The 27,613-nt window shown below is 50.4% G+C and overlaps 5 protein-coding genes across 5 annotated transcripts; 1 reads left to right on the forward strand and 4 right to left on the reverse strand.

Annotated features, from left to right (window-relative positions):
* Nucleotides 1–273: 273 nt before the first annotated feature.
* Nucleotides 274–1,665, forward strand: UCRPA7_718 (putative transcription factor cys6 protein; the record flags this gene model as incomplete). The annotated part of the gene is made up of 3 exons (XM_007913312.1): nt 274–381; nt 444–794; nt 865–1,665. 3 exons carry the CDS (start codon nt 274–276, stop codon nt 1,663–1,665), a joined length of 1,260 nt encoding a protein of 419 aa, XP_007911503.1.
* Nucleotides 1,666–2,247: 582 nt separating this feature from the next.
* Nucleotides 2,248–3,021, reverse strand: UCRPA7_719 (hypothetical protein; the record flags this gene model as incomplete). Its single annotated transcript, XM_007913313.1, has 1 exon — nt 2,248–3,021. One exon carries the CDS (start codon nt 3,019–3,021, stop codon nt 2,248–2,250), a length of 774 nt encoding a protein of 257 aa, XP_007911504.1.
* Nucleotides 3,022–5,492: 2,471 nt separating this feature from the next.
* UCRPA7_720 (hypothetical protein) lies at nt 5,493–6,445 on the reverse strand (the record flags this gene model as incomplete). Its single annotated transcript, XM_007913314.1, has 3 exons — nt 5,493–5,680; nt 5,728–5,782; nt 5,846–6,445. The coding sequence occupies 3 exons, from the start codon at nt 6,443–6,445 to the stop codon at nt 5,493–5,495; spliced, it is 843 nt and encodes a 280-aa protein (XP_007911505.1).
* Nucleotides 6,446–8,124: 1,679 nt separating this feature from the next.
* Nucleotides 8,125–9,442, reverse strand: UCRPA7_721 (putative opt oligopeptide transporter protein; the record flags this gene model as incomplete). Its single annotated transcript, XM_007913315.1, has 5 exons — nt 8,125–8,390; nt 8,469–8,679; nt 8,733–8,813; nt 8,863–8,990; nt 9,049–9,442. 5 exons carry the CDS (start codon nt 9,440–9,442, stop codon nt 8,125–8,127), a joined length of 1,080 nt encoding a protein of 359 aa, XP_007911506.1.
* A 14,111-nt stretch (nt 9,443–23,553) lies between these two features.
* On the reverse strand, nt 23,554–24,999 carry UCRPA7_722 (putative aspartyl protease protein; the record flags this gene model as incomplete). Its single annotated transcript, XM_007913316.1, has 2 exons — nt 23,554–23,678; nt 23,739–24,999. 2 exons carry the CDS (start codon nt 24,997–24,999, stop codon nt 23,554–23,556), a joined length of 1,386 nt encoding a protein of 461 aa, XP_007911507.1.
* Nucleotides 25,000–27,613: the final 2,614 nt, after the last annotated feature.

Consider the following 27,613-nt stretch of genomic DNA (forward strand, 5'->3'; position numbering starts at 1 on the left):
ATGCACGTACGCCTTCGGTAACTAGCCGCGGACTTAGGGAAGGAACCCCTGGACTACTCTACTGGCCCGCGTGGGTGTACAGACCCCCAGCCAGGAAAACCGTAGCCCTGTTGCTCGCCTAAACAGTCACCACCGCGAATACATACATACACACATACATACACCTTCCAATAGTCTGTTAGGACCTGTCTTGTCCTATCTTAGACGAGCCCGTATACGTGCCGGTATCGTTCCTCATTTTCGAGTGGAGAGCCGCCCGGCTCCGGATCGGAGATGCCGGCCTCAGTGACGCCGCCTTCCGACAAGGACGTCCACCGCAAACGCAGAGCACACACCAAGTCTCGCAGAGGATGCGGCAACTGCAAGCTGCGTCGCATCAAGGTTATTTTCACTCTTCCTCTCATCTGCACACTCCAGGACTCATCATACTAACACATGCTCAGTGTGATGAAGCCAAGCCCCGTTGCAAGAAATGCTTGGAATACGGGGTGGCTTGCAACTATGGCCCTGCCGGAGGCGTGAGCACGGGTGAGCTCGTCCTTTCCTTTGGAGGTGTCTCGCACATCGAGCCACCCCGGAAGGCTGCAGTGTCCACGAACCAGACCATGATGGACATGATCAATTACTCCCTGAGGCAGTCACCCACAAGTGCCCAGGGTGTCGCGTTGGTGTACCAGCTCGACATGGACGACATGCAGCTTCTTGATAAGTTCCATTCGAGAACTGTTCTAAGCATAGGAACGGATAAGACCAGGTCGCTGTATCAGGCAGAGTCCTTTCGACTGGCTTGCATGGTAAGTTGAGATATCTTTGTCCATATAGCTCTGTGCTCCTGGGCTAATAAGTGACTGACACCACTCATAGCATCCGTTTCTCATGCATCTGGTTCTTGGTTTCACCATTATGCATGACCGAAGCCTTTCACCCAAGACCAAACGTCAAACTCATAGTGAACTATACCATTGGTACTACGGAACGGCTATATTCAACAGCAAAATCCCCGCCCCTCTCACGCGGTCCGAAAAGGATGCCATGTGGATATCCTCGACCATCCTAGGCGCCGGGAGCATAGGTTCCATCGATGCAACAGACGCTGAGGAGTGCTGGCCGCTCAAAGACCGTCCCTCGACTGAGCCGGACTGGCTGACCATGAGCGAGGGCAAGAACGAGATCTACCAGCTTGCCGACCTCGCGTCTTCTGAGAGTGGCCTCAAGCAGTTGGTGGACGTCTGTGTCGATGATTTCTTCTCCTCCACGTCCAAGGGCGCCTTTCTGAGATATCTACCGCAGGAGCTCGTCGAGGTTCTTGGTCTGACGGACCCCTCATCGTATGCGACGAGCCCCTACTATGTTTCGGCGGACATTCTCTCGCGTCTGATGCCCTTCGAGTACACCGAGAGCACACTGCTCAAGTTCATCACGTTCCTGTCACACATGACGCCCGAGTTCAAGAATCTATTCAATGCCCGCGATCCCGGGGCGCTCCTGCTCATGGCGTACTGGTTTGCCAAGGCCTGCTCGTACCAGCTGTGGTGGAGCTGGCGCAGGACGGTGCTTGAGTGTCAGGCCATCTGCCTCTACTTGGAGAGGAACCATGGGGATCTGCCGCATCTGGAGAAGATCCTCAGGTTTCCAAAGTCGCGGATCGGTCTTGCGACATGCTGATCGAGGATGTATAACCGTGTTCTATCCGGATCTGTTTGTGTATTGTATACCACTCTGTCCTTTTTTTTTTTGGTTTTTTTTTTTTGTACCATGATAAAGAAGGTTGAAATGTTTTGGCTTGGGATCTCATGTACAGGACGTTGTTAGGCGTTACTGGAACTTGTATTGCAGATACATATTCGTTGACGGATGTCATCGAAAGGGTGGCCCAGATGGCAGGATGGTCACGATTGTAGGCAAATGGAAGAAACGCTTCGATCTGGATTTCACTGGCATATTCTCCACGCGAGATGCAGAACCATGCTTTAGATTTACACTATATACATGAATGTCTTTGTGATACAAAATAACAGTGAAGCTCCTGACCGTTGGGGTGTCGTCAATATCGTCCTTTCCCCCTAGCTTCCGCTAGTTGACATCAAAAATCTCGTTGATGCTCATGCCTGGTCATTAGCTGCCGAAACGCCGTAATCAGAATAAATCAAAATGCCAAGAACGCTTGCGCGGCCTTCTAAAAATCACGAGGGGAGCAGCATGAGGTCGCAGGATCTATGCGACACATTCTTCTACCGGCCCAGCCATCTACCAACCTCCGTGATGGCCGCCGTGGTGTCCCCCATGGTGGCCACCGTGATGTCCGTGGTGATGGTGGCCACCCCCGTGATGCGGAGGAGGAGGCCCATACTGCTGGCCTCCCCCGAAGAAGCTGCTCGACGACCCGTGATGTGAGCCGCCGTGCCCACCGCCCAGCAGGCCGCCCAGCAGGCCTCCGCTGGAGTGGCCGCCGTGATGCGAGGGCTTGTTGTGGCCCTGAATCTTGTGCTCGATCATGTTGGCAGCAACAGCGCCAGCCACGCCGCCGAGGGCCATCTTGAGCTTGCTGCCGTGGCCCATCTTGTTGCCGAGGAAGGCGCCCGCGCCGCCACCGATCATGCTAGACATCAGGCCCCTCTCGCCGTCTTCGCCGGGCGCGCCATCTGGCCCGCGGTTGTACTGGTCCGTCTGCGACTGCGACTGGGAGGCATATGTCGGCTGCGCATAGTCGCTCTGGGCGCTGGCGGGACGGTCGTAGGGGCTCGGGGAGTGCGGGGGCGGGGCATAGGGGACGTTGGCAGAGTGCGCCGAGGTCGGGCGCTCGTAGGGGCTCTGCTGGCCGTAGGGCTGGAGATGCTGGCTGGAGTAGTTTGGCTGTTGGGGAGCGGCATAGTACGGCTGAGGAGGTGCGCCGTACTGCGGCTGTGGTGAGGGCGATGCGTAGGAGGGCTGTGATGGGTACGGGCTGTAGCTCGGCGGCGGCGGCGGCGGGGCGTTGGAGCTTTGCTGGCCGGACTGGCCGTAGTAATCTGCTGCCGACATGGTGGATGGTGACTTGTGTCTGCCCTTGTTTTCCTGCTTGTATGATATCGTCGTAGATGTAGAGTGCTGTATCGTGGTGGTGTTGAGAGTTGTGATGTGAAGAGTCTCTCTGAGGAGAGATGTCGAGATATCTGCCGGTGGTGTAGAGTACAGTAGTTCCGTCAGCCGGCCAGCAGTGGGGACGACCCAGAGAGCTTATAAAGAAGGAACGAGAGAAGGAAAGAAAGGAAGGAGAGAGAGAGAGAAAGACTGTTACGCAGCCGCCGCCGCCGCTGCCGTCGACGCTTACGCGGTGCTGCCGAGGCCAACGGGGCGGAGCCGCTCTCTTGAGCGTGCGAGTGCTGGGGAGAGGCCTGCGAATCACAGCCATCTCCAAGGCCGGAAGTGGACTGCAGTGGACTGTAGTGGACTCCAGCGGATGGGTGGTGGGTGGGCTGGAGGCTGAGACCCTTCCAAGGCTCTCTGCCTCTCTGCCAGTGTCTACCCAGTCTCCAGTACACGGGAAACCGGCCTGTAGTGGGCGCTGCTGACTCTGCTGCGCCTCCACCTTACCTGTCCCTGCTCGGCCAGCGCGAGCGCCGAACAGCCGGAAGCGAAGGCGAAGCCGCCGACACACGGCAATGCACTGCATGTACAGTCTCGAGACAGTATAGTACGGTGCCTCATTGCATTGGATCACCTATTACTTACTCTCTCGTAGTGCATAGCATATACACTACCGGTACACTATAGCAATGCTAGATACCCCGGCATCGCTCTCGCTCTCAGCAGTTCCAAGTTCCAACACGTAAAAGTCCGGGGTAGCCTTGCATCGAGTTGCCATTACTTTCGCTCTCATTGTCGGCAAGGAGCAGCCAGCGACTACCTACCTACCTACCTACCTACCTACCTAGCTTAGGTATCCGATAGGCAATACATAACCTAGGCAGGCAGTTGGCACAGTGGTTCCGTGAGATAGATGGCCTGGATCACCCATTGTCGCGCCGAGCAGCTCTCTTGTCACAGTGGGGCTTGACGAGAATCCTGAAAGTTGTAGTGTAGTATTCTGCCCATGTGACGAGATATATATATGTGTGTGTGTGTGTGTGTGTGTGCATATATATATATATATATATATACATACTCTCCGATCCAAGGCGCGAGTCCCATGCATCACTAATGATGCCGAATTATATGTACAAAACATGATACTATCCGAAGCTGCAGACATGGGCCTTTCGATCCACGTGCGCCCATAAAAGCAAGCCACCAACTCCTGTCCCAACATGCATTTGACCCCACGGGCCAGATGACAAACATTATGCCCAAGGTCTCGAAACAAAAAATGCTGTCGTCGTCACGTCGTCAAATAAGAAATAAGAAGAAAGAAAAATGGAAATCCTTACCTGAGAAAGAGGGGATCAGATGCCGACGGCTTGACCTCCGTCTCAACTCCCGTGAAGAAGGGCTTGTTGATGTATTCCCTCTCACATATCCGCCCAGTCTCCTGCAAATGCTCTATATATGTACGTGGTAGATCATCATCTGACCTGTGCAGCTGCTTGACGAAAACCTCCGAAAAATATACCAGGGATATCGTAACAAAATTTAAAGTGGCACGTGGATTGCTGGTGGTAGGGTGCTTGGAAATCGGCTGTCCTCATGCATCAGGCCGCTCATCTCATGATCCCCACATGTTTCACGCGTGGATGCTAGCACCTTCCCGACGAGAACGGCTCGACAACGGTAGTGGAATCTCACCCTCCGAATCAGAGGATTCGTCCGCGGCCACACGGTCGAGCATCTGCTCAATGTCCGCATCGCCAAGAGCTGGTCGGGCTCTGGAGGAGGCCCCCAGACCCGAAGGCATGGAGAGGGGTGCCATCTGACGAGCAGGGTGGCCCTCGGCACCATTGGCCTTCCTCCGAGGCGTGCCTCGCAGGTAGGCTCCATGATGAGGGGTGCCGTATGGCTCGTCCACATCCATATCACTAAGGCTGCTGGGCGACTTGTCGAACCCGACGCGTTTAGGCTGTGAGTGACCATGCGGCAGTGGCTGAGACGAGTGAGAAGGGCGCCCCGATGGCAGGCTCTTCCGGGGCTGTGAAGATGGAAGTGCGGTGCGGTGTGGGCTGGCCGAGGCAGAAGTGATGCCGTTTCGCATGGATGACACGGGCTGTGACGAGGAGGGGAAGTTGTGCTTGAGGTTGGCAGAGTTCCCGGGGCTGCTCATGAAAAGCAATGATTCAATGGCGTCTTGCTCACGCACATTCTGGTGGGGAGAAAAGAGAATAGGGTCGACAACAGGTGTTCGCAATCCCCGGTGGTCTGGGGTGACTTGAAGAGGGCTTGGCTGAGCGGGCGTCTGGGGGCTGCCCTGGTGAGAGTTGGAGAGGAAAGTCGGAGTATACCTGGGGTTCGAGTTCCTCCTGGTAATCAAGGATGGACGCGAAGGCTGGATGGACACGGGAGGAGCCAGAGCGGGAATGTTCTTAGTCACGGACGGCGGTGACATGGCCGACGATGCGTTCGGGGAACCTCTCCATGCCGAATCCAGCGCAGGTGCAGGAAAAGTGCTGGTGGATGGGGTCGGCCGGTGGGAGGAAAGATGCAGCTGTGGGCTTGCAGAAGAGCCATGGCGTCCATGGATAGTAGACGTGCTTGAAGTAGGCGAAGCGGCCTGGGAAGCCAAGTTTTCGACCTCGTCGATAGAATGCGACTGCCAACCATTGTTGACCTTGACCATGGCGTAAGAGAGGCGTGTCTTGAGCTCGGCAGACAGCTAGGACAGGTCAGAATACAAAACGTACATCAAGTGCGGGAGCAGGGTAAAAGCAAGACTCACCTCGCCAATGCGACTCCCGGCAGTGGAAGCAATGCTGACAGCGCTCGTGTTCCTAGAATGACCTCCATGATAGACGGGAGACGCGCTGGATCTTTGTCTGGTGTGTTTGACGACGCCGTCAGCCATACGCTTCCTGGACAGGCCGGTGGAGGCGGTAGCGGCCTCGAGCTCGTGCATCTTCTCCTGGGCGGCGGCGATGTGGGAGAGGTGCATGAGCTGGGACTCCTGGCTGGAGTCGTTGCCGCTGCCGGTTCCGTTGGCGGCGCTCATGCCAGCGTCGCTCAGGGGCGGGGTGAAGACCTGGTCGGCGGCGGTGTCGGTGTCGTTGGATGTGTTCGTGTCCTGGGAGTTGCTACTGGAAGGGCCGTCTTGCTGCCGAAGATGGGGGAGGTCGACGGCAAAGGGACGGCGGGCAGCGACGGGGCGAGAGGGTGAATGCAGAGCAGAAGTGGGAGCAAGCGGACGAGAAGAAGTCGCGTCGCCGGCGAAGGCAGAAACTGAGGGCAGAGGAGAAGCAGGAGGAGGAGGCGGACGCGGCAATTGGGCGTGTTGTCTAAGAGTGGTTGCCGTTGTCGTCGTCGTTGTCGAGTCCCGGTCCATGATGGTTCTTGACCCGGCAGGTTGTAGATGCCGGAAACGGGAGACACGGGAGACGGAGACACACGCACGCACGCACACTGGAGAAAGGGGGAGTGTCAGTCGTCGAGGGTCTCGGAGTTGTGGGTTTGGTTGGTGTTGGTGTTGGTGTTGTCTCGGTTGACCAAATGCGTATTCTGGAGACGGAGGCTCGAGTCGCGCGGAGGCGGGGCGCAGAAGACGCGGCAGCGCCCCAAGCCCAAAATGGCCTGGTAGGACAACCAGCAACAGCAGCCTCCACAGGCAGCCAAGATAGACAGACTTGTAATCAGTCAGTCAAACAGTCTAGTCAGTCTGATATACAAGTACCCTGAGTACAGATAAATCTAGATCAGACAGAGAATCCTGAATCCTGAATCTTGTGCTATACAGAGAGGGATTTGCAGTCCAGAAGCAGCCTTTTCGAGAATGACGCGACATGGAGACACGCACGGGTAGAGGCAAAAACGGCAGGGTTTTTCGTACCTACCTGCGTACTACTGCGTACTACCAATGCGAGAATTGAATGAATCGACTTTGATTTGATGGGCGGACGGAACCAGACTCGCAACAACCGAGTCACTCACTCACTCACTCATTCACTCACTGACTGGACTGACGGGTTGAACGGAATACGCGATTCACACAACTTTACCTCCAAAAATCCCGTCTTCCCAATGAAAGACACTGACACTAACAGACCTGGCAATTAACTGGTAGTAAACACTGGTTATGAACAAGGAGACTTGTTAGCGTTGATGTGTTTATTTGACCGTAGCTGGATGTTATTTTGTCAAATCACTTGCTTCCTTAGGTTTGGTTCTCTTGGACGGATTGTCAAGAGCCGAGGCCGATGGGACAAGATGTACTGGCAGTCTTAGCTATCAGTGGCGGCCGGATTAATACGCGGGAGACAGGATTGTATTGTATAGTCACAGGATGAGCTTTGAGGGTGACGAAGATCCTGCTTTTCCTGGCTGGCTGGCAAGCTGACTGACTGCCTGCCTGCCTGCCTGTCAAATCCCCAGCCACCAGCCGCCACGCGGCAACGGCGGCGATCTCTGCTGTGTGGGGATCATCCAGGCACTAAGACACCTTTCTTCTCTACCTGATAACCGACTGTGAATGGAACACGATTTTCCTTTCATACAAATCACGCACTGTAAAATAAAATAAAAATATCTACCATTCGTGTATATTGGGCTGCGAGGCATTCGATGCGACGCGATGTGCTCACTTTCGTTGCGACAGGAGATTGTAGGTACCCAGCCGAGCCAGCCTCCGTATTGAGACAGCGACCCGCTGAAGATTTCCTTAGCCTGAGCCTTGTCACGGGCTCACTGCACTGGGGAAACCCACCACTCCCGCCGCTCTGTAATTTCGGAGACCGACACGCGTAACACGCTGTCACGTGATCCCCCTTCAGCCCAACATTGCTTCTGCCACCAACCAACTTGAACTCGCCAGAATACGTATATTGTTCTTTTGGGCATATGTATATATATAGGTAGACTTAGACATTTGGTCCCATCAAAACAGCCCAGAAAATTGTCAACTTCTAGCTATTATCTCATCATCAGCGTGTTCCCCGCTCATAATGGTTCTAATATCCGACTCTTCCCTGTGCCATCTATAAGGGATGCTTGTGGGAAAGCAGCTCCTTTTCAGCCATTGGCAGGATCGACCTTGCAATAATCGAGGTTTCCATTGGCATTGTTGCCCCAGTAGTTTGGAAACGGCACCGACTTGCCGCTCGCTCCAAATAGTGCAAACGTCAGGATGAAGATGATCACTTGCGTGCCTCCGTCCAGTCCCGCACACAGCACATAATTGAACCTGAGGAACCAGTCTGGTTTCCACCTCCTGAGGTACCACTGGCTCCAGAATGCTACCAGGAAGAAGCTGATGATCGCCGAGTTGATGCCAGTTACTGCAGAAGAGCACGCAGCCAGTGTTAGCTCGATCCTATACGTGATCAGGGAGACACGAAAACTCAAAAAAGGCTTACCAAGCCAGCCGACATGCCATGCAACAATTGGTACATGGATCTTATTGAAGTACATCTTGGGGAATATCTTGTGCAGGATGTAGAATGGCAGCGGCGCCACAAAGCCCAGCACCAGCCCCAGGGGGACCCATTGATATCTGCTTCCCCAGCTGTACATATGCTTTGCCAATCCGCCCCAAGTAATTGCTTGAGTATTGAAAGATTGTAGGCCCTGTATAAGTGATCAACATAGGAAAACCCGTCAGAAAACGAGAGATAACTTACAGCTCCAGACCAGATGTGTGTACCCTGAATCGACAGAAGGATATCCCGCTGTGCGTCGGTTATGGAAACCATGATGAAGTACTTTTCTTGTCGTTAGCAGCTGGCAGGCAGATCAGTCGCTGACACCTACGTTTAGAATTGATCCAACCAAAGTCCCAACAAGTTGCATTGTGAGAGTACAACGCGGGGACAACTTGGCATATTGACCGAGTTTGAGATCCCTGAGCAACAACAAACCCTGGCCAACCGAGTTGTACCCTGTGCTCTAAATTAGCTGTGCATACTCCGGAAAGTCAACAGGTGATTTGTAACATACCGTAAAGCGTGAAGTACATGTTTGTCAACGGTCGTCCCGGCTCAAGATACGCACCAATCATTTGGATAATCGGCTGCACTGGAAGCTGAAAACCTGTCATGCCGGCTTGAGCACCCATGAACAAGATCAAAACAGACGCCATGGCCACAGCTATCAAAAAGGCCCACCATGACATGCCGGAGGAGGCCTCGTAGATGCAAATGAGGCCGACGACAATGGATATCAGAAGCACAAAGCCATACACCCAGATCGGGCACTCCTTGTACCGGAGCATGAGGCGCTGATGAGGGTCCATCCTCTCCTGCTCTTCAGCCGATGGCTCTGGGGCTTCTTTCCGGAATCTCCACGTCTCTAGCTGTGTCAATGACTTGAAGTTCCAGTTTCCAGGCGCCATGAATGACCACGCGCTCTTCAAGTCATCCCAGTTGTACAAACACAAATGGGTAATTGTAGCGGTAATGGCTAAATTTTGAGTTAAAACATAGCTAGCGAAAGTTGCAGCCATGTATGGTATTCCCTCCTTTTGAAGCAGCATGTCGTCAACCACGCCGTGGTCATTCAAGATGGCGGATTGGTTGAAAGTCTGGTACAATGTAGAGTTGGAGGAAGGAGAGAATAGCAGTTGGGACAGGAACGGAAAGTCTCTTGCTCGCCAGATACCCCCATAGTATATGCCTAAAAAGACGCACAGGTTCAATAGATAGCCGATGAGGGTGTTGAATTGAGTCTAGCAACGAGTGAGCCACGTTCATGAAACATCCGTACAGTTTTGCTCACCAGCGGCGGCAGGTACAAAGCACTGCTTCCGATGTATTGAAAGTCGAAACACTGTGATAATAGTCTTGTATCAGCCTTGAATCTCTTCATCATTGTTGCAAGCAGCCTCCGAGAGTCATGGCGAATGGCGAGTGTCACTTACGAGCGACAGTAAGCCAAGCCCTTCATTACCATTGCCTCCACCAAATATGTAAGTGAATGCCACTATATGAATTAGCTTATTCCAGTCAGACAGCCATATCAGGATTTAAACGCGCTTACTGCTCGAGCGGTTCGCGAGACAAAAAACATTGACAGCCGTCAAAATCGGCATAATATACTCCGGCATGACTTCCCATACAAATATGAGGGCAAACGCCCAGTAGAAGACTTTCAACTGTGGCTTTGTGTCCGACTTGCTGCGATGCAGAGTCTCTAGAAGAGACATAATGGGGAGGTTGGCGGGCCACACAAACTGTCATGATACAAGGCCATGTCAGCATATGTCGACGAGATGAAACATTTGATCTGCTATTACCTTCGTTGGCCACACCAATACCTTACGCAACATGCCAGCAACTCCATAGCCTAGGATTTGAGAACTGAACACCAAGAAGATGCAGACAGCAGCGTTTGGTGCCTTGTCATACCAGAGACGTTGAACTGCAATAACTTCAATGGCCATCGCAGAGTGCGCCGCCGTCGAGGACATTATAAGGATAGCTGCATGCTCTTTTGAGTTAAATGGATGAGGATTGAGCCATTTCAAGATCCCGGTTCTAGGGATGAGCTCCAGGATCAGAGCTAAGACGTAGCTGATAACGCAGAGGAAGGTAGGCGACAGCGAGATGCCTTGCGGCTTGAACTGATAAATAGTCGCCAGAGTAGCAGAGAACGCCGAGAGACCAAGGCCTGATCATGCATTAGGTCCCGGCTGGGCAGTCAATGTCAAAGATAGCGACGCACCTAAGAACCACGTTCGAAAGGTCCAAGGGTTAAGTGATGGGTCATCTTCAACATGAAGCGCGTAGAGAGCAATCTCTTCCATATTCTGGACTTTCTCCGCCGCTGTCATGCCCTTACCAATTGGCATTGACTCTTCATCTTCGGCGATCCCCCGGATCTCATCATTGAGGTTCTTTTCCGTCGTCGGCTCATTTTCTTGTACGCCAGTATGGCGTTTCTCGGATTCTGGGAGAATTGTCTGCACTCCTAATTCTTGGAGAGCTTGTATACCTTCCTGGCGACTGGAAGTAAAGGCAACATCTGGATCTCCAGCAAATGGTGCTGGACCATTCTGGCCTGGGAGCCTCTGTGCCGCCATTTGTCGAAAATTGAAGTCTTACCAGACGAGAAGAATCCTCGATGACCACCAACAGAAGGACAAGCGATTGAGGTACGATCGCGGGTGAACTCTAATTAATCTACGTATATAGGTCCGTCATCAACCTTATTATCATTGTTACAAGCGGGGTCATGAACTGTGATACCGTGGTTTGCGGCACCGACTACCGGAAGAGGGAATGTAACCATACTTGCGACCACGAGTCTTATCGCTACAGGAGGTCTTACAGCAGATAGCGGCCGCAGATGCACTCACACAAACGAGGAGATTGGCTGTGTTTACAACCTATGGTCGCCCCTGGGAGCAGCTCTGCGACTTTGGGAAGGGCAGGTGACGATCAGCGGTCGGTCCGAGGGGAGAACGACACCCATGATCGCTTGTAACAAGAACGAGGTGTGCGGTGCGCTGCAAGCAACAAGGCTTGCAAAGTGGTGTTGAATGTTCGAACAGAGCAAGGGCCCTCGTTCACCTTCCTTTTTAAGGAACCGTCGGCTGGCCTTTGATCCTTCAACGGCCGGCGCAGTGCCGGCTCGGGTCCTGCATGACTGAGGCAAAGTCAATTGGCCGTTGGTGTAACCCGATCCATAGATCATTTTGACCCCGGTTGATAAGCTCATCCCGTCACATTTGGCGACCGTTAAGAGGCGGTTGCAACTCGATCCCATCAGTCAGCACACAAACATATTGGGCTTAGTCGTTCTAATTAAAGCCTGTCCTAGGTGAAGAACTCCGAATATTAGAATGCACTCCTAAAGGTAAACCGATAATGATACAACATCTAAAGCCTGAGACAATGTGCTGTTCTAGCTATATGTGATCAAAACAGCCATGAGAATTTGCTTACAACAGTAAGACTTGACATGCAACAAGCTTCCAGCAACAAATTGAGCAGATGAGACGGAAAGGGCAGAGTCTCGCGGGATCAACTGTGTAATTCTCCAAATATCAACGATGTATAACAACATTTTAGATGGAAAGCTTAGACTTCCCAGACTGCTCAATTATCGAAACCGCAATCTTCACACTACGTATATTACAATTCGAAGCTTCTTCGTAAGGCATAACTTAGAAATTACGATTATGGGATATTGAAGCTAATATATGACTCTTTGTGGTATAAATATGACAATGCTATATGACGGTGATTACTCGCTCCAGAAACTCGCCGGGATCTGCAAAGATGTCCTCACAGAACTACCGCTAGCCCTGAGATTGTCCTAGGTAAATGACTTAGCATGCAGAATATATTCGATTTATTTCTGCATCTGCACAAGCAGGCTTGCAAGTACGTCTTCTTTGCGTCCAAATCCAAGGCTTGCATGGCCTTCTTCATCTAGGCGATTATAAATAGCGGGCTTCATGATCTCGACGGCCTTGTCGGCCATTTCTATTGGTACATTCGCATCCAGCACACCATGCCATACGACCAACCTGCTTGCATCCACTTCCGTGAGTGAAAAGTCCCAGTCACTACCGAAGAGCCTGGCTTCCCAAGCCATCCCGCGTGCTGACTCTTGCAGGCTCTCGCGAACAGCCTCAATAAAGGCAGACGTAGCCTCTTTATCGTTGCACATTTGTTGAAAGTGATCTTGGTCGACCTGTGGTAACCTTTCTCCCATTAGTTGCTTCATTATTGCCTCTCTGAACCGGTCTGGATGGTCCAGATCTCGAGCCATATAGCTGAGATTCCAGTCCATCAATGCGGACAACAGCCATGGCACTCATTTCCCTGCCCAGTAGAGTGCTCGGTTGACAAATAGCATATCTTGAGCTCCCAGATCTAAGGGACATACGCCACACACCACTGCGCCAGCCCTGAGCCTTTCCTGCGGGATGGTTCTGAGGCATGCCAGCACATGGGGTCCCCCTCCAGAAGGCCCCAGCAGCCCGAAAACTCGAGTTTGCAGATGATCAGCTAAAGCGATGTCATCTTTTGGCCAATCAAGCAAACCTCTATTCTCTTGAAAGGTCGATTTTCCTATTCCAGGGCGGTCGATTGCGATTAATTGTATATTAAGCTTTTCCGCAGTATTATGCCATAGGGCTGCCTCAATCCGAGAGGAAGGAAAACCGTGGAAGTAGAAAACACTTGAGTGCGACGAAATGGTGGATGTCTTCCCATATATTGCGAAGGCAAGAGTACGTCCGTCGGGCAGAAGGATGGTGGATAGCTTTGCGGTTCCATCACAGAGTGTGACGAACGGTTACAGAATAATTCAATTCAGCAATTTCAGCATGGCAAGAAATGAATCAAGATGCCGTTGATATATTCATTTTCAAAATGACACTTTTGTATCGATCCGCAGTAATATTGCACGTCTCGGTGCATTAGACTGTCCGTCTTGGCTCATCTACAACTACAAAGTAAGGATAGATACATACGAAACGCAAAAGCCTGGAGTCTCACCTGATAGTCGTTCGATGGCTTACACGGGTTCTAGTGGTGTATTTTCGTAGCGCGGGGTGGATTATAGATGCGCGTCCAAGCACAAATGACTGATGTAAAGAAAGCCCAGACCTGGCCTTAGTCTAAAATGTCATGAAGTGAAGCCAACAGGCGGTGCACCCACTTCAGTTACTAAAGCACTTTCTCGGTTAGCATGTTTGCTACCGCCTATCTAAGGTATACAGCTATTAAGACTAACCATCACAAAAAATCCGAATCATACTATTCATTCATCAGTATAAGTAATAAACAGCATTAACGAGCGGTGATTACCCTGGGTGAAGAAAGGATTGGTATGTGCTGCCTGTGCTGTCTTGTCTACCGCTTGGTGAAATGCCCGTTCCCTTGTCTAGAGAAGCTTGAAGAAGCAAGCTAGTTCTACGAAAGATTTGGAAGTAGGCACTCAAATAGTGCAATGATCATTGATGTATAACTTTGGTAACAGTTGGTGATCTTAACGCGTCTGCCTAAAGGGTGCATCCCCAAGCTAAGTATCAATCATCCGCGCCTCACACAATCTCTCACTCATTCTTCACCTCTCATTGACTTAAAAGTGCTAACCATTTGGTAAAATACTCTCGATGTGGAGCTGAGTCCTCCTTAGATCTCTCGTAAGGCCAAGTTCCGGTTGTCCTCGAATCGCAACGTGCGGTTGTAATAAATAAATCGATGCGGTCCTACCGGATTCGCGCAAGATATTACTTAATATTGGAAGCGCCACCGTGGATCGACATCTCCTTCCCAGTCACTCAGCTCGCCGACTTCCTTTACTTCTTGCGCGATCACTTCGCGCTTCTTGTTCTCCCTCCTCAGCAGCCAGTATAAGGAACTCGAGACTATCACGTTTCCCAAAAGGTAAGCGAGGGCGAAACTGTGACCAACAATGTACCTTGGGCCATCATTCGCACGGTAGAGCTGAGTACCGAGTACAGCACCGCAATTTCCTATGCTAATTTGCATAGCATTAGCGACGGCTCTCTTGGTCTGCCCAGACACGTTAATTGCTGGCCAAGACAGCGCGAGTGCGGTTGCGGGATAAATCCCTCCAGCTGCAAAAAATGTACCCAAGTAAGACACACCAGGGCGGTGTAGAGGGTCTTTGTTCGAGAGCAAAATGGCATAGCCAATAGCTGCAAATACGGCAGAGCCAATGATAAAAATTGCCCGTTGATTAAGACGCTCGGATAGAACGGCTACGGTTAACGTAGTAACGAAAGCGAAAGCATATGGCGGTATGGTAAGCAATTGAGCATTCGCGGCTTTGTAACCAAGCGCATTGATGATGGTAGGCTAAAGGTTGTTAGACATCAGATTTGCGATTGGTATAGATAAACCACAGCTCTAGGAACTGCGCACTCACAAGAAACAAAGAGTAAGTATATAACGGAAGGCTCATCGTGTGAAAACTGAAGCCGTAGAGCCAACATTTTGGATCCTTGAGCGCTGCCATCACGTTGCCCCAAGTAAACTCCTCATCATGGGTAGAGTCGCTATCTGCAGCGAGCCTGTTCCTGATCACCGTTCTCTCTTTATCGGAGAGGAATTTGGCCGTGTCAGGATAGTTGTGGACAAACCAATAAGCCGCCACAGCGACTACAACTGTGGCGATACCCTCCTACATCAAGTCAGTCGAAGCATTCAAGGCTTGTATCTTGGTTGAAACACGTACCAATATGAATATCCAGCGCCATCCATGCTCCCAAACAGTTCCGCGCATGAAACTAATCCCCTAAAATTACTGGTAAGTCACAAGTAGCTGTACATGGAGGTCTCATGCCCACATAAGCTAGAATTCCTCCAAATGAGCCCGCAAGAGCAGCAGCTGAAAAGAAGAGAGATATTCGAAACTGCCGCTCTCGTCTCTTATACCACTGTATTTATACAATCAGCTTATCGATCTTGCATATGCGCCCTCAAGATGAGTGCTTTCACCGTAAGTGATTATCAGATAAGGGGAACGGCTTCTTACCATGCTAAAGTAGTATACGACTCCCGGAAACAACCCAGATTCCGCTATTTATTAAAGTATTAGTGATATACGGATTAATGAGGGAATGGGAACGTACTAATTCCCAAGAACAAACGTGCAACAAAAAACCCGGGGAGGTTCTGAACGACTCCCAGCAAAGTGGCGACGATGCCCCAAGCAAGCGTCAGTGTAGGCAGCCAGAATCTCGGAGTAGTTCTCTTAAGAACAATATTACAGGGAATCTAAGTTCGATCAGCCAAACGCCTTTTTTGGTAGATGTCATGGGCTTTAGAAATCCGCCGACCTCAAATATGACATAACCAATGAAGTATAGAGTCAAGCCTGTCAGGTATTGGTTGCCAGCTTGATACGGTTAGCTTAATTTGGATATGCCGTAGCTCTGGTTTGTCCTCCAAGAACTCACTCATATCGAGATCAGTGGCGAGTCCTTCGATACGAGCATTTCCAACTAGTAATGCCTTAGTCAACTATTTATCCAAGCTTGTTAGGAAGAATGTAACTTACCATTGCTGCGATCGAGAAATGAGAGAAGATACAGAATGCCGACTGCTGGCAACAGTTTCACATCAAGCTTTCGCAGAAGTGCTCTCTCGCTAATATCAGCCACCCTGGAGTCTTCGAGCTCTGATGCCGAGCCACTGGCCGGCGGATCGACCCGTTTTTCAGGGTCAATGGGGTTGCCTTCGATAGCAGCCATGTTGTGAAACATTCGTGCTCTAGTCACTTCAGTGATACTATTCCAAGTGAGGGTTCGTCGGTGGCTCAGAGGCCTAAATCCCTTCGCTAATGTAGCCAATATCGTTAGCGTTTGAAATTGTGTCCAGGTCTCGACAGTTTCAACCTTAAATGGACTCGGCTTTGTTTAAGAATATTCGACGTAATATCATTTCATTACCAGCTAGAATGGCGACATTGGCGTACCTTAAGAGAAGAGTGGTGGGCTGCATATCGCCAAACAAGCAATGATTGGTGTTCAGTCTTGTCGTGTTGCAGGGATCTAATCACGACATCGGCATTAGTTGTGTGGCTGATGTAGATGCCGTCATGAATCAGAACCGGGATCGCATTAATCCATCGACTACCAAAATCGATTTCTAACGTAGTAATGGGGTATAAATGCCAAAGCTTAGGCATCCCTATCAGGCTGTCCCATCGTGCGATTACTACATAGTTAATCACCCAGGCGTGCCAGGGTATCTGACTTACCGGCATGGCTTATCCGTAAAAACACAGCACATATCAATATCAGCAAAGAAACTTACCAACCCGCTCAAAGGAGGTGAGAACAATGTCCTAGAATCACATCTGAAACTAAATCGATTGCATGCTTGAATCTACTTCCAACGACGCACTTACGTCAATGAAACGGAATTCTTGCTCATATAGGATGATATTCAATCAGTTAACCACACCAGGAAGTTATACTCACAATTATGAGGCTCTGAAGAAATAAAGAGGTATCGAAGGGAGAAATACTTCTTCAGCATTCACTATCTCCAAGCAAATGACAACGCAAACGACAAAAGTCCTGTACTCAAGCACTTAATTTATCCCAGCACTCCAAGAATTTGAATCCACAATTTTCCAGTAACTATCATCGTCTATTAACTGGTAAGGTACGTGGCCTGTAATTAATTTACTAGACTTTAAGCTCATCACACCAAAGAAATGCTATCTACGTAGATTTTGTTGTTGGAGCCGCTGACACATTGCATTACCAAGGCAACGAAACCATTAGTACTGCCATCTGTAGTTCCCCGAAGCTGATACTGAGTCCACGTCGCACTTAGACTGAATTGCTTCTGTATCACGGAGCCGCCTCTTGTGCCAAAACCTGCGATAATGAAACAGCTTGATGCGGTGGATGACATTGCGTAAAATGATAGGTACAAGGTAGTCGGTGTGCTTGGTAACGTAACATATTGGTCAAGTTCATATATACCGTCAGCATTAAAAGAGAAAAGACTGTAATGAGTCAGTATAGGATTCACCCTTAGCCATGGTAATCGCTCACGCGGAATATCCACCGTTGTAGCCAGGAGGCGAGACCACTGGTGCATTATAATTATAGCTGCTCTCGTTGATGATATCTCCATTGAACCATGGATACAGACCCGGAAAATCTCCATTTTGTACTCTTGGCGTTCCAGTTGGAGTCGTGGTGGTTATCGTGACGGTTGATATCGAGGTGATTGTCACAGTGCTGGCTGATCCGGTACACGTCGCTGAGGGGGTTGGCGGAGGTAAAAGGCAAGAGCATGCGCTCGACACACGCAGGTAACCGCAAGAAGAAGATATATAAGTGGGGATCGCACCGGGATTTGTGTTCACTGTCGTTGTGTATGTAGAACAAAAGCTTGAGCCGTGTCGACTTATTTGATTGTAACAATTATCAGCAGCGCAAGCAATGGTGCTGCGGGCTGCTAGAGCAAGGAGCAAATTGAACGCGAGCATCGCTATAACGTCAATATAGTTCACTGTTAGAACAAAACAGCAGTCGACTTAAGATATAAATGATTCTTAGCAAGTTAGTCGATAAAGACAACCCGGCGTGGAGATCTACAGATTTATCTACAAAGTTTACTAATGACAAACGCGTTCTTGTAAGCTTTCAGCCTCACCTCGTTTGGGTCAGCCAGCCTTCACCATCCCGCGACCGAGCGCAGGCGTTGAAAAGAGGCTTTCCCTCTGCATTCTAAATGGTCGCAGCAGCAAAGCCGTTTTCATAAAACAAGGACAAGGACGAATGGAACCATTGGTGGCGTTGCTCCTGGCTGAATATTGAGTCAATAGTTCTTACAGCTCCAGAACATTTACGAGACCAATATTGCTTCTTTTTGACGAGAACACTGCTTAGTGGGCCACCGTTCCGATGGAATTTGCCATGTGGTCACAATTCAAGTAAGCCGTCTAGTTTCAATCACTGGCTCTGGGGCTGTTCCGGGCATTTGTTCTCGCCAGTTGGAGTTTAAGCACGAATAGCAGGGTATGACTCAAACTTTTCTCAAAGAATATTAAGGATTATGATCTTGAAAATGAAATACAAAGCGAATAGCTACAAAAGATGCATCTCTGTTGTCATGAAAAGAGTGCCGCACCTCAAGCTCTTCGTATTCATCGTAAAACCAGCTTCATATGACACATTTACATCTCTTCAAAATTCGAAGCTTGCCCTAAGTCGAAAGCTTACTTTTAATTATAAGAGTCTATGTATAGATTTTCAGAATGGACTTGTTAGCTTGCACTGAGGTGAATTGCTTACTCAATTGAGCGATACGTTGAAGGTTATTCCCTTGCCGAAGTATTATTCTGGACCTATAAGGAAATTCAAATATCCCTAAAAGGCTCGCTTGTTGTCAATTCCAGTGAGATCAGATTTGAGGTTTCTCCAACCATTGTCAGTGCCTCTATTTGTTCACATATTTGTGAGAACGGTGCCCGGGCCGTGATGCCATCCTAGTGACTGCCCCCGAAGTTTTCCCGATGCTCAATACGCAAATATTAGCAACTCTATTCGCCAAGACGCAGGATCGTCTTGCATTTAAGTCACACGGAGATAGATGCCGGCTAGCTTACGATCTTGCGTTGCATTACAAATCAATCACAGACTTGTCGAGTATTGCTCAAGACAACTTTGACAATTTTGTGGTCTAGCATCTCTTTCATCTTAGAGTCGATAAGGGACTGTGCTTGTCAGCAGCGGTCGATTAATAAGCCGAGCACCAAAATATTTAAATCGATCGTGCTTGAGAGCTAGATCTTTCGATTCAACTCTACTATTCTTTCAAACACAAATATTTGCTATTCTAAGAATTTCATATCCGAAGAAACATGTTATATCTTGTCACAGGTTGTCGGGGAGGCATTGGACTGGAAATTGTCCGCGAACTAGCACGGGACTCTTCAAACACTGTCATTGCCGTAGTCCGCCGCTTGGATTCAGATATTACTTCTCTTGAAGCTATTAAGAATACCAACACGACTCAAGTTCATCTACTAGGATGTGACGTTAGCTCAGCAGACTCTGTGAAGAAACTTGCCTCTAGTGTTGGCGAATTCCTCGGGCCTGTCAAGATTGACAGACTTATCAACAACGCAGCAATACTTGGATGGAGGGAGGAAACAAGCCTCAATCTTTCCACAGATGCGTTATTGTCACATATCACCACCAACGTGATGGGACCAGCTATGGTTGTTCAAAATCTGCTCCCATACCTCGCTCCTCAGGCAGTCATAGCCAATATTACATCAGGTGCGGGCAGCATGGGGTTGCTTTCAGCAGGGCGAATTAAGGCGGAGAACACACCATATGGCATTAGCAAGGCAGCTCTGAACATGTTAACTATTCATCAAGCAAAGAACCTGCCTGAGAAGACGGTCGTGTGTATTGACCCTGGGCATGTCAAGACTGAGATGGGTGGACCAAACGCCGTTTTGGAGGTGCCTGACAGTGCCAGAGGGGTTCTCGGAGTTATTTCGAATTTGTCACAGCAGAGTACCGGGTCTTTCCTATTATATAACGGCACGAAACTTCCTTGGTAGTTTGACATGGCGGTCAAATTTCATACCAATCAATTAGGAGTGGGGGAGATAGATGCAAAGTCTGCAGCATTGTTCTTCGCAAGTTTAGCAGTACTGTAAATCTTGCTTTAGCGCTTAGCTCAATTGAAAGTTGTCGATATGTTAATTTATTAACCATCCCAGCGGCATGTCATGTAGTTTTGCATCCATCAATTATATTATGTTATTTGGTTTCGTATTTACAGGCTGGTATCCTTCAGCGTGCGCCTCAATATTCACATTTTCTGCATATATTATCCCCAAGCTACCCAGTGCTATCATCAATGATTTCCTTCCTCAAGAAACCGTTATTATACTGGTCAATCTGATATCTCGACTGCTGGCGCCGACACTGATCCCAAAGCTTCCTGTTGGCACAACCCAGTTCTGCCGTGTGACATCCCAGTAACTCAAATCTTTCCGTCGTAGGTTGAAAGTTGCCTTGCCGCTCGCGCCTGGTTCGATACTCAGCTTTGCAAAACCGCGTAATTGTTTCGGAGGCGAAGACGGGGCTGTAGATGGTAGGCTCAGGTACAATTGAGCCACTTCAGCACCAGCGACCGCACCCGTGTTGGATATGGTGGCGGTGACGGTAGCCACGCTGTCGTACAAATCTGCGCGCCCTCCTGGAGCAACTGTTCCAGTGGCTGGACCTGACTTAGCAGTTGAAGTTACAGATATGTCACTGTAGGTGAAATTTGTGTATGCTGCGCATAGAGGATGGTCAGTGTGCCAGAATTCGAGAGCCTTGTCAATGGAGCCACTCACAAAGTCCATATCCAAACTCGTATCGCGGGGATATTCCCGATTTATCAAAGTGACGATAGTCAATATATAAACCCTCACTATAGTTGTCGTCCCCTCTAACAACCGCTGTTCCGTAGTCTCCGGCTGTTTTCGCGATTGTATACGGCAGTTTTCCGGATGGGTTTGTCGAACCGTAGAGAATGTCGACTAACGCGTTACCTGACTCTTGTGAACCCAGACCAGCCCAAATTACCGCCTTAACGCCGTCTAGTGCCAGGATCGACTCCAGGATGACGGGTCCAACACTCTGTACGACAACGATTGTGTTCTTGTTCGCACTGGCGACGGCCTGAACGAGCTGGTTGCCGCTATGCCATGGGTCTAAGTTATTCCTGTCACCAGCATTGCTTTCTACAGTAATGTAACCTTCCCCCCCATCTGAGGTGATAACACAGATCGCGACATCCGCCCCAGATACCGTACTGGAAACCGAGCTTGTGCTGTCACTGCTGCTCAAAGTGAGTTGCGTACCATCCTGTTGGGTTCGAGTTTTCAAGGCATCATAAGGGGCAGTGAAGTAGGGGTAGTCTGCAGTTCCCGATCCCCAGCCCATTCCAAGAGCTCCGGTGTTGCAGCCTCTATCTGTGCAAGCGTTCCGTCCCTGTGGGTTGACCACGGATGCTGAACCAACAAGAGCAAGTTTCGATGGTTTCTTCAGGGGCAATATATCCTGGTTTTTCAGCAGAACAATGCCATCTCTGGCGACTGCCCTGACATTATCCTTGTGATTACCCTGGACACTTGCCTTGATGTTAATGGACGGAAATCCTTTGTCCTGTCCGACCAAATACCATGCAGCAAGAATTCTCCGGGCCATGTCATCCAAGCGCGTTTTCGACACCTGCCCATTGTTGACAGCTGTAGTCAGCTGAGGGCCCCAAAGAATTGTACGTCCATTATAATCGCTTCCAGGCATGGTCATATCCATCCCAGAATTCGCTGCTCCGTTCGTTGTGTGCTGTGCATTCCAATCGCTCATGACATAGCCTTGGAAGCCAAGCTCACTTTTGAGCAAATTGTTCAGTATTCCGTTGTTCTCGCAGGCCCAGCTCCCATTGATCTTGTTATATGAGCACATGACTGAAGCGCTTCCCGCTTTAACTGCATCAGCAAAGGGCCACAGGTATAGCTCGTGCATCGATCGATCGTCTACGGTTGAAGACATAGTCTCTCGGTTAAGCTCTTGTTCATTGAGAATGAAGTGCTTTGCGCTCGCTTGAATTCCAGCGCTTTGCATGCCGTCGATTGTTGCTGCCATCGCGGTTCCGGTCAAAAAGGGGTCAGGACCAAAACCCTCCCAATTGCGACCGCCCTGTGCGACTTTGCCTAGCGGGCCAGCAACAGGTCCTAGAAGCACATGAACTCCGCATCCCTTTGCTTCCTCACCCATGAACTGCCCGCGTTGTCTAATCAGATCGATATCCCATGTTGACGCCGCTTGGATGCCGGGCGTAAACGCAGTGACTGACGATCCGAATCTCACGCCCAAAGGGCCATCCTGGAGACATAGTTGAGGGTAGCTGATGGAGCCAATTGCTGCTGTGTTTCCAACGCAAGGGCCCTTATTCCAGCCAATTCCTGACACGATATTGACCTTGTCTTGTTGTGATAGCTTCGCAAGCGCGGTATCTGCCTTTGAATACGCCGCCGCCCAATCGAAGGCAGCGCGAGCTTCCCAAGCCGCGGTGAGGAATACGAACGCCTGGACGAGCATGATCAGCATGTGCAAGTACTTGACGGTGTAGTCGTCGACATACGCACAAAGCAATCTCCTTCCCGCCAGCCACAGCGTCACGGCTATGACTTCCTATTTATACGGTTCCTGAATGGCCGTTCTTGGCGCTGATATCCAGTCGGAAGCTGTGAAATAGAAGATCGGCTCTTGATGGCCATGGTTCTCCACAGATTGATATCATACTTTGGTATTGCACCCTTCAAGAGGACCTGAAACTAGTTAACATCGGTAGTGGTGGCCCCATTTGGTTTAGATCCGTGGGTTTGCTTCCCACAGGGTCTACTTGGATCTGTCTTTTCGCCTAATGAACCGTAGTATTCCTTTGCTTGGCTGCGGCAAATAAGAAGCGCTTTGAAAGCCAGAATACCGTTGAATGAGACAACGCGAGCCGTAAAAATACTGCAACGGAGGAAGTACTGACATCCGGCCCGCTTTGCCATACTTACAATATATTAATTGACTAATCTGAGTGCTGATCCACGAGATCGCTGTACGGCTCCACCCCGCCGATGGCCAAATGGACCGCTCTCTTGGGTGAGCCGCAAATTGGTTTTAGGTGCTGCACTGAGCGAGTTCTTAAGAAACAGATTGCTGGCAAGAGTGCAGACCATCGAAAACAAAAAGGGGTTTGAAGGTCACGCCAGAAACGTTTCTTTTAATGAGTCTTTATAAATTCCATAAGTACCTACCAGCCTGGAGAAGATACCACTCCTCGCTTAGAATACACGGTGCAGAGCGCGGAATCGACAGTGATGTATATATTGCTACTTGATACAAGAAGCCTCTCTATAAACATTCCCAATATCAAACATTGTAAGCCAGGCTTGGGATTAGCTATATACAAGGGTGTGCAAAGGATGAAGCAATCAGATGTGCTCTGCAATGCCAATTGAGTTGTTACCGCCGTTGAAGGCAACAAACTGAGACTTGAAGAAGATGTCACCATAGATTTGGAGCGAGGATGTCGTGGCCTGAAGACCGCCAAAGCAAGCTGTCGATGAGTGTTAGCCGAGAAAGATCAACTGAAAGTGAACGACGAATCTGCACTCACTATTGTCTTGGACCTGGGCAAAGACAATATCGCTTCCCTTTACCTTGGCCATTGTGCCACCGACATCCAACATCAAATCCGGCAGATCGGCATCACATGGAACAGTGACGCCACCGACTTGCTGGTCATCAACTGCACCTTGAACTTGAGAATAATACCCGTTCACAGTCTCGGTGCTCGCAAGAATCAGAGTTGTACCAGTATCAGCAATAGCCTGGCCGTCTGCGGCACCCTGCTGAGCAGCCCCAGTTCCGACAGCAAACTGTGTGCTAGAGAATTGCCAAAAGCCCTGCGTTGTGTTGATGGGGACCCAGGTCATCTGCCCGGTGAACTTGCTGGTGTCAATACGACCAAATTCATATGCGCCGGTTGCCTCCTTGCGAAGATCGGCAGTGAATACGGGCTCATTAAGGGATGGGATGACGTTGTCAAAGAAAGTCTTCTGTTGCTGCGGCTTGACAGTATTGAGCTGGGAGAAGGCGAGTCCCAGCAGACCGTTGTTAGCCGTGTCTTGAATGAAGGAATCAGACACTGCAGTGGCCATCTCAATGGCCTGTTCTGTGACAGTCGCGCCACCCAGTGAGACTGTATCAGTTCCAACATTTCCAGCAGCACCAGAGCCGTCACCGTACGTGATGGAGAAGCTGGCCCCTTGGAGAAGTTTGAAGGTGGATGACTGAGTGGGGTCGTAGAGAGTGTGGCCGGTTGTGGCTTGGTTGGAGAGCTGAGTATTGAACACCCACAAATCGGAAGAGCCCGAATCGAAATCGAGATTGAGGGTTTGGCCTCCGATGGTCACGGGTGAAAGATACTCCACGTCGTTTGCTTCCGGAGTGGCTGTCACCAGGCCCACACCTGCGGTACTGTTCGTTGAGACTGTGGTATTGCCGGCGTTACCGGTGTTGCCTGTGTTGCCAGTGTTGCCAGCATTGCCTCCGGTACCAGCCCCCTTTCCCTTTCTGCCTCTGCCCTTCCCCTTGGCCTTGGTCTGGACTGCACTCACGGTGACGTCCTCCGCCTCTGAAGTCGCTGAGCCCTGACCGTTTCGGATAGCGTCAAGTAGAGCAGCTGGAATAGGCATGCTGTATTTGCGGTATGCCTTGAGAAGTTGCCTTGGCCCATTGTGACCCTTGAAGTTCTCATTCTTTACTCGAGGGACTTTGAAAGACCGTTTCTGTATTTGGCTCGGAGCAGCAGCAACCAAGGACGCCAGGAGGCCGAGAAAGACGAGCACGTTCAGCAGGGAATGCATGTTCGCCATGGTTAGTTCGGTCGACAAGAGACAAATCTATCCTTTAAGAAAAGAAGCCACTCCAGGTGGTCGGCGTGAATGAGTGAAGGGAAGGAATGGGAATTCGTATTCAACTACCGAAACTCCCCGCCTGTGCCAGACAAACAACGAACAAAGAACGGAAGGGGTGACAAGAACAGGACGAGAGAAGAGAACGGAATAGAGAGAAGAAGGAGAAGAAGAGAAGAATGCTGGAGGCACATTGGGAACAAAGGGCATGTCTACTTGATATGCCATCTCCTAATGCGGGCTGCCCCATGGCTACTCACTCGGACCAGTCCAGGGCAGTAAATGAGGCCAGGATGACCCTGGCCCGGAAAGGAGGCAGGATGCCTGCTCACTCTACTTGAGTCCAAGCCCCGAGCTTCAAAAGATCGGGTCGGGGCTGGCAGTGCGGCGCAAGGACGTAGCATACCAAAGAAACTGCGTCGTCACGACCAGACCGTTTTGGTCAGTGAGTGGCCGAGTCGAGCCAGGTGGTGGTCGCGGACTTGGCATCCAAAACGGACGCAGTTGCACCAGGGAACATGCTCAAGACAAGCGATGCAGCATGTTAGTGGAGTGTTGGGCAGGCTGACGACGACTGCAGGAATCGCCAGAGGACAGGGGAAGCCTGGTCAAGCCAGGGGAGAGGAGATGTGCAAAGCGGCAGGAAGAGGCGAGTTGAATTGGGTCACGTCGAGGCTCAATGAGCCAAGTCGACACAACCAGCCTCCTGGAGGAGCAGGGGGCTGCTCGGAGCTTTTCCAGAACGTTGCGGCGCAAAACCCCACAAACCAAGCCGGGAAATCTAAGAGGCTAAGGCAAGGGGCGACGGCGGCTTCAGGAGCAGTAGCGAGTTTGGGGGGAGCCCTGTCACACCTACGCTGCACTGCAGGACTCCTGGGCGATGGTGGCTGGCTTTGTTTCATGAAACCAATTGACTCTCCAGAAAAGTACCTCGTTGTATGCACACGCATATCATCGACTTGGTTGATCTCGCAATTGCCTGCGGTAGCTTCTACGGCAATGGATAGCCGAGCATACATTTAGCGAATAAATGCCTCTATCTTCGTGATGCTATCGGTCAAAGCCACTGGGACTTTGACGTAAATAGACAGATGTGAAGTGAGCAACGAAGGCAATACATTACTTGCAGCAGGTGAGGTACAAGACAACAATGTAGTCGCGGCTCTGGCTAGTGGCTGATCGACTGGATGTGTAGAGTGCCGTGGTCATTGGTAGCCCTACACATGTACTTCTGGCTCTGTTTCATGTTTCAGCATGGTCATTGTACAGTACCCAGCCAAATCCATCGCGATCCTCTTTCCCAAAGCTTGTCACGCTCTTGGCTAAAGCTTTGGTATGCAATCAGATTGTCGTGGAGATGATGGCAACGACAAGCTTTCCCTATTGCCTTGGCATATCTGAGGATGCTGCTCGCACTGAAAGAACGTTCTGCTGGGCAGGGTGTACTCACATTGAAGCCAGTTGTTCAGCAGGGCCGCCGGAAACTTGTCTTCTTCGAACTGGATGACTTACTTGGACGCTACGGTTTGAGGACAGTGGGGAGGTCTAACAGTGGAAATAATCGACGATTCGAACGGGACAGTACCCGGGTCCAGCGCGCCACCGTAGATCGTCTGCCGCTAACTTGGCCCCCCTGGAGCAAATCCGGGTCAGCATGCGGTCTCTACTGCAGCGATGCAGGCATGAGAAGCCATGACACCGCATCTGTGCGATGAAATGCAATAGAATAGTCTATTTGATAATACTGTTCCTTTCTCATCAATGACACTGTCGGTCGCATGCCTCATAACCCGCGCAGCTCAGCCTCCACGCAAGCATAGCGAATTTCAGAGAAAGCTTGATACGCTTGGGCGACGCTCGTTCAGATGAAGTAGAAACCGGCCTTCGGAAGTGTTCTGGATAGCAAGACACAACATACCCGAGCCCCCAATCGGATCCACTGTCCAACAATTCAAGAGTTGCAATGCACAGTTCTGATGCTTACAGAGTACATGCCAGCTTGCTGTTGGTCCAGCCAGGATCGCTCTGCTGTTACTGTCATGGACTTACGTACACACGGCGCTCTCTTAATGCGGCCCTGGGATCTTCCCATCGCCTCATTCTCCCTTGTGGGCTTGTGGGGACGACCTGATGTGCGTCTTAGTGGGCAGATATCGAAACAGACCCTTGGGGCCTCTGAAACGCAAGATGCGCCTGGCGCCCACATCCCACCAATGAGTACACCAAAGCCATTTCACTCAACCTGAGAACATCTAACATCATGTGTCATCAATTCTCTTTTCCATACAGTCGTTTGGGGTGCATTTCCTCACTCGCAGAGCCTACTATGCAGTACACACAGGAGATCCACACTCAAAGATGGCGGCGAGTCTTTGCTCCGGTCTAAGTGGCCTACAAGTCACAAGACATCAAGTCAACACGGTCGCTCTTGGCCCCGGGGTGCTCCACGGCTCGGCGATGCTTCTTTCTCAGATCTCCTTGGCGAGCAAGGAACCTGCAAATCCCCTCCCGGGACCATCATGACCATGCCTGTAGCGATCATTCGAGCCGCCCCCCCCCCCCCCCCCCCCCCCCC

The sequence above is a fragment of the Phaeoacremonium minimum genome, assembly GCF_000392275.1.
Source record: "Phaeoacremonium minimum UCRPA7 unplaced genomic scaffold PA7_03_scaffold_39, whole genome shotgun sequence".
Classification (NCBI taxonomy): Eukaryota; Fungi; Ascomycota; class Sordariomycetes; order Togniniales; family Togniniaceae; genus Phaeoacremonium; species Phaeoacremonium minimum.